The sequence below is a fragment of the Lepidochelys olivacea genome (genome assembly GCF_965140295.1).
Source record: "Lepidochelys olivacea isolate rLepOli2 genome assembly, chromosome: 3".
Taxonomy (NCBI): Eukaryota; Metazoa; Chordata; order Testudines; family Cheloniidae; genus Lepidochelys; species Lepidochelys olivacea.
This window is the reverse complement of record NC_140413.1, coordinates 169,970,887-169,985,114: the sequence shown is the minus strand read 5'-3', so window position 1 is coordinate 169,985,114 and position 14,228 is coordinate 169,970,887. Positions and strand designations below refer to the sequence as shown.

The 14,228-nt window shown below is 39.0% G+C and overlaps 1 protein-coding gene across 3 annotated transcripts in view; it reads right to left on the bottom strand.

Moving 5' to 3' along the window:
• UBR2 (ubiquitin protein ligase E3 component n-recognin 2) overlaps window positions 1-14,228 on the bottom strand; it is a 106,055-nt gene that overhangs the window by 66,124 nt on the left and 25,703 nt on the right. For 2 of the 3 annotated variants that reach the window (XM_084624456.1, XM_084624458.1), the window contains exons 8-11: window positions 14,104-14,224; window positions 6,586-6,693; window positions 3,897-3,985; window positions 2,490-2,588 (exon numbers count right to left, since the gene is read on the bottom strand). In XM_084624456.1, the coding sequence (XP_084480582.1) occupies window positions 2,490-2,588; window positions 3,897-3,985; window positions 6,586-6,693; window positions 14,104-14,224 (417 nt within the window). Of the gene's footprint in view, window positions 1-2,489; window positions 2,589-2,660; window positions 2,760-3,896; window positions 3,986-6,585; window positions 6,694-14,103; window positions 14,225-14,228 lie in introns of all 3 variants that reach the window. The other variant, XM_084624457.1, reaches the window with a different exon arrangement.

The following is a 14,228-nucleotide window of genomic DNA, read 5'->3' as shown; positions in this document are numbered from 1 at the left end:
GTTACAATCTAAGTAAAAGACAAGAGGCAAGATGTGATGGGGCTAAGGGTCATCTTTGTTCTTCTGGGTTTGTAAGCATCAGGCACAATGGAGTACTGGTGCAGAATTGGGTCATCTAGTGACTATGGTAAGAAAATAAATACCCCAAAAGATTTTCTGCAATATTGCCAAAGAAAAACAATTAATTTATTTGGGAATAAACGCTGAGGCTGCAAACAAAAGACCAGAAAGATTATTCCTGCTTCCTCTTCACAGTTGTTTACTGGGTAAAATTTTCAGCAGCTAGTCATTGATTAAGTGGTTTAAGTACCATGGATTTACACTGGAACTTAGGCTCCTACATCACAGAGGCCCTTTGAAAATTTTGCCCACTACCTTTTTTGAGGACTTTCCATTCTTTAATTTAATTAACCAGTTTAAACATGTTTTTAAGTACCCTGATAATTTACTACACTATACACAAAGAAAGCACTAAGTGATAAAAACTTAAACCAAAACTGCAGTCTAATTTAAACGTGTGGTCATCTTGAAGGATTGATCCCTCATTCAGTATGGTAATTAGAAACATGTCTAACTTTAAGTACATGAGCAATCCCATGGAATCCAAAATGATAAGCATGTGCCTGACTTTTAAGCACATGAATAAAGTACCTTGCTGAATCAAGGTCATACAAAGTACATGATTATATCCCATGTACAACCAAGTGATCGTGTTGTACAAGAGCAATTTTTAATAAGATTAAGAGGATTAATTAAGTTAAGCCAATACATAATGGCTTTAATTGGGGAAATATGCTAGCAAAGAACCTGGAAATGAGACTGAGGCTTTTGACTAATCTAATTGATCTTATTTTTTAAAATATTACCTTTATACTTCAAAAAATATTTTCTTTGTCTCAATCCTTATGGCTACAACTCTGACCTCTTTCACACTTCCTTTTTGGCTTCTCTCTCTCTAATAACACTTAAAACTTTTTAAAAAAACATTTTAGGAATATGCTTTAAAACATAATTTGTTTTTAAGTGATACTAAGTATTTTACTAACATTACCTAGATAAGCCCCACAACACCAGCGCAAGTGGTGGGGATACCATTTTACTGAAGAGCAAACTGAGTTTAAGTGGTGTGCCCTAGCACACAGGGAAAGTCAGTGACAGAGTTAGGAAGAGAACCCTGACTTCCTGAATCAAGAGGTAAGAATATGCTACCAGCTGACATCTCCAGCACCTAGCAAACTGTTAAAAACAAATCACAATTTAGAACAGTTATCCTAAAATCAGTTCCTAAAACACCTACCTGACTGCCACGATTTCCAGTGTCTCAGAAATTTAAATCTACTTTTAAGTTGATTCCACTTGGAAAACTTCCAACAGCATTCTTTTTAGAAATATTCTATGTAAGTCAGATTTTCTTTCCTCATTTTATTTAATTTCCAAAGATGTCTTCATGAAGATAGAATCTCTGTTGAGTTCATCTACTCTTTTTAAGTATTCTTCACTTTAAAAAATAATTTATGATATACAGACAGACATGATTTCTGTTAGAAAAAAGTTTTCAAAATCCTGCAAAAGGCAGTAGTTGATTTTTAATAGAAACCTTATTGTAACAGGTTGGTCTGTCCATTTAAATTAAAAAGGAGTGTTCTCAGTTCACGTTCAAAGGAAACCAAGAGTCAACAGAGACCTGCAAGGAGGGTCTCCTGTGGTAGAACCAGGATGGTGGTGGACTGGGGAAACCTATCAGGATTAAATCACAGACCAAAGATGCTGTGGAGACCCTGCCCTAAGAGAAGAAAAAGTTTAAGCCCAGGTCTTCCCAGAGAAGCCCAGATGATGGAGTGCGATTGTCTGATGTCCTCAGGCATAGAGAGAACTGGGGAGCGGAGAGAAATATAGCCTGAAGGAAGAATAAATTGGAAGCCCCAAGGAAAGAAGAATTTGAACCTAGAAGGGCCAAAGGAACTGCAGATTTATTCTGTGAGGATTTAATAAATCAGATCCCAAGACAGGGAACCTTATGTGAACACTCCTGGCTGCATATGGGTGGAATGGAGAATCAAGAAGGGAATTGAGGTATGGTAGGTGCAGTGCCGCACCGTGGGATGGTGTGCTCTGTGACCACCCCCTACAACACCTACCATGGATATTTGGCATAGTCAGAAGTTAAAACTATTTATTAAGTGGTAATCTCTCTATATATATTTATTAATGGAAAAAAATTAAGAGATGTGTCCAAAATAAAGGAATAGGTCCCATTTACTCTGGGACGTTCTGATACAGATTCAAAATTTAGCAGCATAGGTCCAGCTCCACTTAGTAAATTGTACCTATATTTACAAACTACTAATTAGTTTTCATAAGTCAGCAGCACACTGATTTGCACAGTAGTACTACAAATGTTCAGAGAGATCTAGTGATCTATAAGCTCAAGTTCTTAGTGCAGCTCCTAACAAAAAAAGAGTTTCTTTTTTTAAGTTTTTAGTACTTACAAGTGAAGGCACTGTGAATATCTGTACCGAGAGGTCAGCAATTGAGAACTCTCTGTCGTGGTCATCTTTCACATAATCACTCTGCAATCGCTCATAGTTCTATTAAGAAGGAGGCAAAAAAAGGCAAGGAGTGCCAACTATCAGTTTTTAAAAAAGGCAAGCACTACTCACCAGAGTAGGTACAGTGAAGAGTTGGACAGATAGAGCAGTCACCGACACTGCCCGCTCGTGATCATCCTCCATAAAATCTCTCTGCAACTGCCGGTAATTCTAAACAACAAGGGGGAAATTCACCTCTAATCCACACTGACCTGACGTTTGCTTTAAATTCAATGTCTGCACTGGGGAAATTCAACACTATGATAGACAGTGGTACTGATCCATCATTAAAAGGAAACCTTGCACAGTGGGATGACAATTTTCCAGCCCATGTGTAACCCACACACCTTCTGGGTGTGGTGTTCTGTCCCATCTAGTGGCACTGAGACCACTTAGAGAGAGACAGACAGAGATTATGAGTCTGCTCTACAGCCTTAGCTAACAGCCAGTTGGCTTTTAGCTCATGTGGTAGAGGCTCATGCACTAAGCTCCATAGGTTCCAGGTTCAGTCTTGCCCACCGACAACCAGGGTCCGTCGGTGTTACAAGTGGGGGCTCATCCGGGATTTCAACTGGGAAGTCTCTGAAGCTCTGGATGTGCTTCCTCAGCTAGGGGAAGTATATAACCCACACACCTTCTGGGTGTGGTATTCTGTCCCATCGAATGGCACTGAAACCACTTAGAGAGAAAAAGAGATTATGAGTCTGCTCTACAGCCTTAGCTAACAGTCTGTCGGCGTTACACATGCATAAAATCAACTCACCCATTCTAATTACCACTATGAAGACTACTAATATTTTATTTACTAATTTAAAAAAAGTTATTTGTTTGAGGCAAGAAAGTGAGCAGAATGTCAGAAAGCTGATTAAAAGCATCTCAAAAATGAGTTGTTGCAAGTAATAATATTAAATATAGTTGACTTTCAGAGGTCACTTCAGGATAGCACTACCAACAATGGTTAATGACTGATTCTCAAGTAATGGGATCCTGGATGGTTGGTTGGGAAGGATAAAACATCAGAGGTGATGCATTCTGTGTTTGAGATGATCTAACAACTGCATTAGATTGGGAACCCAAAAGACCTATTTTCTTTATGGGTGGTAAGGTACTATGATAACTAAGTTTTTGAACACAGAAGCAAATCAAGAGAGGTTCTAATTTAAAGAGTTTCACCTGTTAAAAAAAACAACAAACAATCCCAACCAATATTCCAAACAACAGAGTATCATTAGTTTTGTATGTTCTACTTGAAACTGTTTTCTAGGCTATATTTTGAAGCATTTTCCATTCATCATAAGAGTTACTTACTCTTGCGAACCGGATAGCAAAAAGTTTCTTGTATTTCAAATCCATAAGTAGACTGCTCATGAATAACTGATGGTACACGCTTCTAGCTCCTGTTAAGAAAATGTACATGTTATTTTGCCATTATTGACTGTCAGATTATTATGGAAGTAATTGTAATGGTAGCCTCGTAAAGAAAGAAGAAATTTTGCCCTCCAATCTAGAGGGAAGAGTGTTTTGATAACATTTGGCAGTTGATAGAAAATGGAGAGAAAAAGTTTCAGGTTCCCCCAAAAAGTACTTTTCCTGTAGGGTTATTTCTTCTTCCCTATGTTTTTCTGCACCATTGAGGACATAGTCAACTGTTGCAAGGAAATACAAAAAACAGTGCACTCAGGATTTGTCAGATAAGAAGGAACTAGTTCAGAACTATTTTGTTTTAAAGTATGTCTGTGTGTTATTTTTACTAATTCTCCACATAAATTCCGTCACTATGTTGTTAACATAGTTTTTAAAAACAAAATCTTTATAGATCAGTTTTAAGTCAAATACCAATAATTAAACACATGAAATTGTTTAATGTGGAATGATTACAGATATTTGTTCCCCCTGAAAATTGACAAATAGTTCCAAAAGTTACAATAGAAATCTGAACTTTCATTCTACTTCCTGTTTACATGTGAGATTCTGCAACAACAACAAAAACTTTGGTAAAAGGGAAGGGATGGTCAATTATCAGTGCCTCATAACTTTCAAGAACACTGAAGTTTGCAGTCAAAAACAGAAAATTCTGAAGACAAGGAAAATACTCAACCACACAAAATAAAAGTGTTAGAAAATCAGGAAAAGTACAGGTATGGTCATTCTTCCCCTGCTACATGCAACCCTAACTCTTCCCATTTGCCTACTGGAACCATTAGAATGGGAATCAGTTTACAGCACTATACATTTCCTCAAGACACTTGGAGGTCAGCAGGAAGGAGGAAAGAAAGCAGTATGGGAGAAACTTTAAAGTGTACTTAAATCCCTGCTCTAATGAGTCCCTTACACAGAGACTGCATCACATTATCCTTCATTTAGTTGAAGGGCTTGTCTATACTGCTCTGCAGTTTGGACCACAGAGGTGTGAACAGTGCATAAAGCACTTCACTGTAATTCCCCCATGTGAGTGCTGTGGACACAATCTAAAAGGTTCCTAGTTCACATTAATGTATAATAATCATCAGCCTAATTTCCTCTGTGCGGTGGGTCAGTGTCATTATCTCCATTTTGCAGGTGGGGAAACTGAGGCAAAGAAGGGCAAAGCCACTTTACCAAGGACACCCAAGGAGTCAATGGCAGAACTGGAATTAGAACCCAGAAGTTCTGGCTAGGAACCATTTAGTTCACACCTGCCGAGCCCACATGGGAGAGTTACAGTGCTGCACATTAGTGCACACTGCTATTCATACCCGCACAGTCTGAACTGAGGGGCAGCATACACATAGCCTTAGGATAGGTCGACACTACAATTAGACACCCGCAGCTGACCTGTGCCAGTTAGCTCTGGCTCAGGCTAAGAGGCCATTTAATCGTGGCGTAGATATTTGGAAAGGGGCTGCAGTCTGAGTATCTGGACCCTCCCACCTCACAGTGTCTAGAGCCTGGGCTGCTGCCCAAGCACCAATTGTCTACCAACTGTCTACCTTGCAATTAGGCAGCCCCTTAGTCTGAGCCCCTTAGCCTGAGTCAGCTGGGACAGGCCAACCATGGGTTTTTAACTGCAGTGTAAACATACAATTAGTGCCTATGGAGATATGTCTGCCAATCCCTTCTATTACTCCTCAGACCAACGTTGTGCACAGAGCACAGTGAGGGTTCCTGGAAACACATCAATAGCACAGAGATCTGGAGTTGTGGAGGCATCGAGAAAGTGGCATGTGTTTGTGATTGGAAAAATTCTGTTATATTTCCATTCACTGCCACAGGGGCAAACTATGTATTTCCTGGTTTTCTAATGTTTGTTTTAAATGTCATTTTAAAAACAGGTCAATTTGGATGGGGGGAGGATGTATCTCAGGATGCCCTAGAACAAAGGACTCAAAATTTATATCAGACTCTACCACACTCCCTGAACTGACGATTTTCAGGCCAATCATATTAAGCCAGTGGATTTTAAAGCACTTTGGAATAGCAGCACAGGAGACTTACAGGTGTGTGAACTGCTGCAGTCATTTCCATAGGGTGTTCTCGGCTCAATGGGTTTGAATACATCCTGAAAAAATTGCTCTGCATCTTTCTGTCTTTATACAGAACCAGCAAATTTTAAAACAAGACCATTTTGGAGGAATGTGCCTCTGTCTCAGGAACCCCAAAGGACGGCATATTTGTGCTGCTGTCTTTACTCTGGGCCTTCAACTGGCCTAGCAATTTTCAGGTCAATATGTATACACATGTAAACTTTACAGCCCTTTGAAAAGTCGGTTCTAAACAGAAAGCTCTACTCCACCTTCACTATAGTGCTAAAAGGGCCATCCCATTCTTTCACAATTCAGCATAATCCCAATTTGTGAAGAGGTAAAACACAGTATATCTAAACAGGCAATTGCATCTATAATGGATGGCAATAAAAATTGCTTAAAACATGAACAGATAAGACAAAATAAAATGGTCAGAGTGCTTTCTATTACCACATACAAAGTCATTTTCTTAAAAATAGTGGGGGACAACTCACCTTTCCACAGTTTAGAATCAGACAGCATTAGTTTATCTACAAGAGAAGAATTTTCACCATCTGGTCCCTCCTGTAAACCAACCTGACACAATATTCGACGAAGGCCATCTTAACAAAAACAAATCATGGAATAAATATACAAAAGTTATTTAACATTAAAAAGTTATGTTAAATGTGTATGTAGCATAATGGAAGTTTACATAATATACTGAGTGTGCATCGGTGTGGGTGGGTGTGCGCACGCGCGCACACAATATTTATTTTTAAGCTCACCAAGCAAAAATAATCAAGGTCTGAAATATATCTTCCACTTTCTTTTGCTTTTGAACTGTCCTTTCATAATAAGAAAGGAAATAAAAGCTAATTCTGGGGGAAGGGGAGAGCCAGGGCAGGCACATATCAATTATAAACTGCTCATGGGCACGCTCAAAGTGAATAAGGCAGAGGATTAAAGGCCTGGTGGAGCAGTGGACATAAACACTGGTTCCTACTTCCCATATGTTTTAGTCAGTGGCTTCCTCATCTACAGGAAACAATTGACCATATCCTCCCTGTTCTCCTGGTCCAGCCATGATTCTATTTCTCCACTCCTGTGCACCGTGGTTAGTGTGCTTTCAGCAGAATGAGCAGAACACTCCAATGTCTGGCCTCCCATGCAGCAAAAGTGTTGCATTTCTGCCTACAGATGGCTGCACAGGAAATTAAGAGGGACAATTATTTTTCCCTCTAATAAAAATATCCAGTTACACTGAAAGACTACCAAACTAAGGGTGGGATTTCTCAAATGTGCATAAATTGCGCTTTTAAAAAAATCCCACCCTAAATTCATGTACTTCTGCCCTTAGATACTAAGATAATAAATCTTTATCTGAGCAGAGACCTGACTAGATCTCCTGACTCCTTATCCCAGGTTTAATGAGCGTACATTTTCCCTCTCTTGAGGAAGTTAACTAGCAAAAGCAAATGGTTTCAAGAACTGTTTGCATATAAACTGTTATAATGAAAAGTTATGAGCTGAAAATTTTTCAACTCAGGTGTCTAAAATTGGGTATCTTAAGCCATTTAGACAGCTAAATGGTTCATTTTCAGAAGCTCTGAGCATTCTCAAATCCCAGTGAAATCAAGGGCTCAGCACCTTTTGAAAAAATCAGTCCATCTTGATTTAACTGCATAAATGTAGTTCTGGGAGCCCAATTTTAAACACCCAGGTCTGGAAATGGTTGTGTTTTATGATAAAAAGGAAGATTCAAAAGGAAACTAAGTCCCTTTTCAGTTTAATGGATGAAGAACATTACAAAAATGGCTACCTATACCATTTTAAACAAACTTTTTCACTTCATGTGTTTTTATACAATGCACCACACCCAGCAGCTGATGAATAAATACACGTTAGAAATAGCTCATGAAGACTACATGCTTCCAATGTTTCAAAACCTGGAGATGGACAAACCTATTAAGTCATCTAGTTTATCTTTGTGACAATACAGGACCACTCACTATAAATTTACAAATAGCTTCCACTTATTCTGTTGAGAGTTTATTTCACAGATTAACATCTCTCACTATTGGAGAACTTAATATAAAGAAAACTCTCCATTTAATCCCATTAATTTTATGTCCTTCCCCTTTTTATAATACTATATACATCCAAATACTGGTATCTGTACCAATCCCATGCAACCAGTCTTGGCCCACAGGTGGGGGTTTTGAGTAGAAAGCTTTAGAAGTATATCCCCAAAAGCCATTTTCTTATAATTGGCTGAACTATAAAACAGAAAGTTCTTCTCTGTATGTGAATGTACAGAATATAAACAAAACCCCATTCTCCAAAAGATGTTTTCTAATAATGGATTTTCCTGGAAAAAAAATCTAATAATCAATGCATGGACAATTTTAGCATTCAATTAATCTCTTATGGGAAGAACGCTGCAATGGATATTTGCCAACAAAAGAATCACATGATTTATTTCCAAAAAGGTTAGCTCCTAATCCTCCTCTTCTGCAGGTCTTTGGAAAGAATGAAGGATGGTAATTATGACATACAATGTATGCTGTTGCTTACAATCTACTCAAAAAACGACAGTTTAATACTGTTTCCAAACAAAATAAACTGATAAACTCTATCATCCTAAAATAAGAAGTTCCAAGGTTGAAGTTTACATTTCCGTTTGTGAATTGATCACACTGATAGCAATAATCATTATGCATGTACTTTCCCAAAGCAGAATTCTAAGCCCTAGTCCTACTGGATCAGTGAACATGGACAGAGCCAAGCAAATCCTCAGCTATCCACAGAAAAAAATTTGTGGACTGCGGATCGGATGGAGATACGAATTTTGTATCTAGAGCCCGGTAAATCTGCAAATATCTATTTTATACCTGTGGACCATTTTTGCAGCTTGCGGATCTGATGTGGATACAAATTTTGTATCTACGGAGGGCTCTAAGCATGGAACCCAGTGGATGTGCAGAACCCTGTTAATTTAATAGTGCTGACCTGTGCACAGCTCCTAACAGATGCAAATAGAGGTTTGGGGCCCTTGCCGGTACCCTTTGAGTTTTATTTTTTCCTCTCCCTACAGAGATTTTTTCCAATGTTACATTTTTTCATATCTAGGGCAAACAGTTTGGGTTTGGATTTGAAAAGGAGACTGTACCTTGTTGTTCAAACCTTGTGAACAGTTATAAAAAAGTCAGAACTCTTCTCTATCATCTTAGATTGCTAGAGGGAGTTCATCAGAAACAAATCTCAAATATTCCTGCATTTAAAAAGCAACAACTGACTCCTTAAAAAAAAAGTTTCCTAGATATTTCTTCTTTAAGTATCATATGAAATGTACTTCAAAGTAAAAAAAAGTCTATGTAATTGGGGGGGAAAAGACAAGGGTGGCAGAAAGATACAAACAAAAACTCTGCAGTAAAGTCCATTCACAATAATTATTATTATATCACAAACATGCTTTCTGCAACTATATTAAAAATAGTTTTTTTAGAAAGGACAGGGATTAAATCGTGGTATATTTTTAATGGAACTATTTTATTGCCCAAGTCATGTTGAGCAGCTGAGGATGGCAGCAGAGACATCGAAGGGATAAAGTGGCCATCAAGGGTTAGAGATTATCAGAGTGGTGGGCCCATAGGAACATTTCAGAAATATGAAACCTACATAGATAGTAGAATCTTTAGGGCAATCTCCCCATTTGCTATTCAATATGCTGTTCCAGTTATGCTTCTATAACTACACACATTTTGTAATAAGGACTTTCCAGTCCTATATAAGGTTAATGTGTGTCTCAGGAGACTGCTGCACTACATGATTTGCTTCAAATTCCTTTTTAAAATTTTACAGCAGGTTGACCATCATAAAACATCCAACTAAAAGGAATAATGCTGACGGATTACACTTCTGCCTTTCTATGCCCTATTGAAGGAGTCTGATTACAACAGGTTGTTCAGCACGCTGGTAATGGGAGGGAAGTGATATTTTCATTTCACATGCAGCTATAACAATCCCCCCACTGCGGATGCACACTAAACTCCTAGCATTCAGTTTGTTTATTTTTATATTGGGAAAGATGGGGAATAAGAACTCCACCACACTGTCCAATAAAAGGTGAATAGACAGTTTATTTCCGAAAGGATAAGAACTATATGTTTGCTAGTTTATTGTTGGTTTACTCAGGAGTTTGCATCCTATTATGCAAATACCAGAATAAGCTTTCCGCTTCATGCGCTGGCAAAGGCTTGACATTCATTTCATAAAATATGAAGGCCCAGATCATTACTCCTAGGTGGGTGGCCAGAGTAGACCTTTCATATGTGGCTCTCCTTCTGCCCATGCAGAATTGGGGCTCAATCACCTCTGCAGCACATTTCTCCCCTCCTTCCTTCAGACCCTGTGAAAGGTACTCAGCAGATCTGAGGCTTGCACAAATTGGTGGGCAGAATCTGGATGGGCTGGGAGCAAGAGTACAAAAGGCCAAAGAAGACCATTTTTAAATTTCTAAATCCCATTTCATAAGATGACACCTTAGAGAGTACAATATTGCATTTCCGAGATGCTTAAATCATTCAGCAAAGTAACGACAAGAGACCCATGTCTTATTTCCTACCAATATATAGAGTTCAGAAATTAGGATGTAAGCATATTATTCTCACCAGCAAATATAGAATTTTTTTTCCTTTTGAATCATAAAAAGGTTTAATTTAGTCAGTTGTGGGCACAAAACTGTATTGACCCTCACTTTCACTCATATGTTTAAGTCACTTATATGCAGGTGCAATCTGGTACTTGACCACAGGATGACTATGAGCCGCCAATGTGATATGGCCGTGAAAAAAGCTAATGCGGTCTTGGGATGCATCAGGCGAGATATTTCCAGTAGAGATAAGGAGGTGTTAGTACCGTTATACAAGGCACTGGTGAGACCTCATCTGGAATACTGTGTGCAGTTCTGGTCTCCCATGTTTAAGAAGGATGAATTCAAACTGGAACAGGTTCAGAGAAGGGCTACTAGGATGATCCGAGGAATAGAAAACCTGTCTTATGAAAGGAGACTCAAGGAGCTTGGCTTGTTTAGCCTAACAAAAAGAAGGCTAAGGGGAGATATGATTGCTCTCTGTAAATATATCAGAGGAATAAATACCAGGGAGGGAGAGGAATTATTTAAGCTCAGTACCAATGTGGACACAAGAACAAATGGATATAAACTGGCCATTGAGAAGTTTAGACTTAAAATTAGATGAAGGTTGCTAACCATCAGAGGAGTGAAGTTCTGGAACAGCCTTCCAAGGGAACCAGTGGGGGCAAAAGACATATCTGGCTTCAAGATTAAACTCGATAAGTTTATGGAGGAGATGGTATGATGGGATAACATGATTTTGGCAATTAATTGATCTTTAACTATTCATGGTAAATAGGCCCAATGGCCTGTGATGGGATGTTAGATGCGGTGGGATCTGAGTTACCTAGAAAAGACTTCTCTGTAGTATCTGGCTGGTGAATCTTGCCCACATGTTCAGGGTTCAGCTGATCGCCATATTTGGGGTCGGGAAGGAATTTTCCTCCAGGGCAGATTGGAAGAGGTCCTGGGGTTTTTCGCCTTCCTCGGTAGCATGGGACATGGGTCACTTGCTGGAGGATTCTCTGCACCTTGAAGTCTTTAAACCACGATTTGAGGACTTCAATAGCTCAGACATAGGTGAGAGGTTTATTGCAGGAGTGGGTGGGTGAGGTTCTGTGGCCTGCATTGTGCAGGAGGTCAGACTAGATGATCATAATGGTCGCTTCTGACCTTAATATCTATGAATCTATGAAAGTGACTAGCACAACTAATTGTACCACAAAATTGAGCTCACAAAAAATGAAACACAGATAATGCCAGGTTGAAAGTTTTGCCTGAAAATCAGAGTAAGCATTCCTCAAAACTGTATATCCCATTCGTCTCTCCGTTAGTTCATACTCACAACTAACCCAGATATATAGCGTGTGCAGTATATTACCAAACACATGCACTATCACTACCCAGTCAGAAATTTCTGATTTATGTTACTTTATATATTAAATTATATGAAAAGAACTACATGTCCAATCATTCAAACTGGTGCATAGTTAGATATGGCAATGTATACATGATACCAAGCTGCACGGGGTTGCAAGTACTTTGGATGATAGGATTAGAATTCAAAATGATCTGGACAAACTGGAGAAATGGGCTGAAGCTAATAGGATGAAATTGAATACGGGCAAATGCGAAGTATTCCACTTAGGAAGGAAAAATCTGTTGCACACATACAAAATGGGAAATGACTGCCAAGGAGTACTGCGGAAAGGGATCTGGGGGTTATAGTGGACCACAAGCTAAATGTGAGTTGTCAGTGTAACACTGTTGCAAAAAAAGCAAACACCATTCTGGGATGTATTAGCAGGAGTGTTCTTAGCAAGACATGAGAAGTAATTCTTCCGCTCTACTCCTTGCTGATTAGGCCTCAACTGGAGTATTGTGTCCAGTTCTGAACGCCATATTTTAGGAGAGATGTGGACAAATTAGAGAAACCCCAGAGAAGAGCAACAAAAATTATGACCTATGAGGGAAGATTGAAAATATTCGGTTTGTTTAGTCTGGAAAAGAGAAGGCTGAGGTGAGTTTTCAAGTACATAAAAGGTTGTTACAAGGAGGATGGAGAAAAATTCTACTTCTTAATCGCTGAGGACAGAACAAGAAGCAATGGGCTTAAATTGCAGAAAGGGAGATTTAGGTTGAACATCAGAAAAAACGTCCTGTCAGGGTGGTTAAACCCTGGAATAAAATTGCCTACGGAGATTGTGGACTCTCCATCATTGGAGGTTTTTAAGAGCAGGCTAGACAAACACCTGTCAAGGATGGTGTAGATAATACTTAGCCATGCCATGAGTGCAAGGGACTGGACTAGATGACCTCTCGAGGTCCCTTCCAGTCCTATGATTCTATGATGTTGCAGGTGATGGCATAAACACTATACTAATAACTCTAGAAGATTTTTGAACATACATAGCCAAAACAATATTTTTAGTGGGGTTACATCTATATTTTGATAACCATGCCAAAGCCCTTCCCTCTTAATTCACTTCTGTCCCTTTAGTTGGCTAAGACATAGGTTACGTCTACATGGCCCCACAATTCAGACTACGGGGATGTGAACTGCAGCACATGCTAGCAAGTTGCACTGTAACTTCCTAGGGTAGCCATTGCAGGCATGAAATTAAAGGTACCTAGTTCACATTAACAGAGTCCTCTTTAAACAGGACCATGGTGCCATGTAAATGCCACAGATGGAACCAAATCAAAAGTTAGGCCCATAGTTCATTAATAAGCTATATTTCCCTACTTTCATTTCCCTAGCCACAACCATAAGAATGCTGTTGTATGAGAGGGAAGAGAGCCCTTCAGGCAGAATTCACAAGATACTCCCCATGAAATGAGACTGCATACCTTGATTCCCTCCTTCTACAGAGGGAATCTCCTTCCGAACTTCTGTTCAGTGCTTCACTGGCTCACTTCCTCCCTCACACTCCTTGAATTTGAGAACATTAAGTACATTTTTGCTGTTCTAGTTACACTGTGACATATATGAAACAATCAGTTCTCATTAAATAAAAAAAGGAGTATTATTAACATCTATTCAGGATGCCCTTGTTTTAATTTATTTCATTCATTTAAAAGTGATCAAGGGCGGAGAGGTATGCTGTTAGCACACACCACTCAACAGCAATTCTCAAACTGTTTCTGCTCAACACTAGCAATTTTAGCATGGTGAATACATAAAGCACTTTCATATGGGAGTCAGGATTCGGGGAGCACAAATCAATGCGCAGACAATAGGATGAAGTGTGTCAAAAGTTATTAATGGGTTTGTCTAACATGTTACGTATTTGAGGTAAGCTGTTTTAATATAAAATATTTTTATTATTATTTTTAGCATTAAGTTAGCCTCTAAATTATCCTCTAGTCTATAGCAGAAGTGTTTGAATTTGCCTACCTGAATATCCAATAACGTTGCCAAGCCAAGTCAGGAGCTTCAAACCAAAACTCTGATGGGCAACAATAGATGAATGCATAACCTGAACCTTCAGTGGCTTTGTCTGGCGACTGGTATTTCTCTTA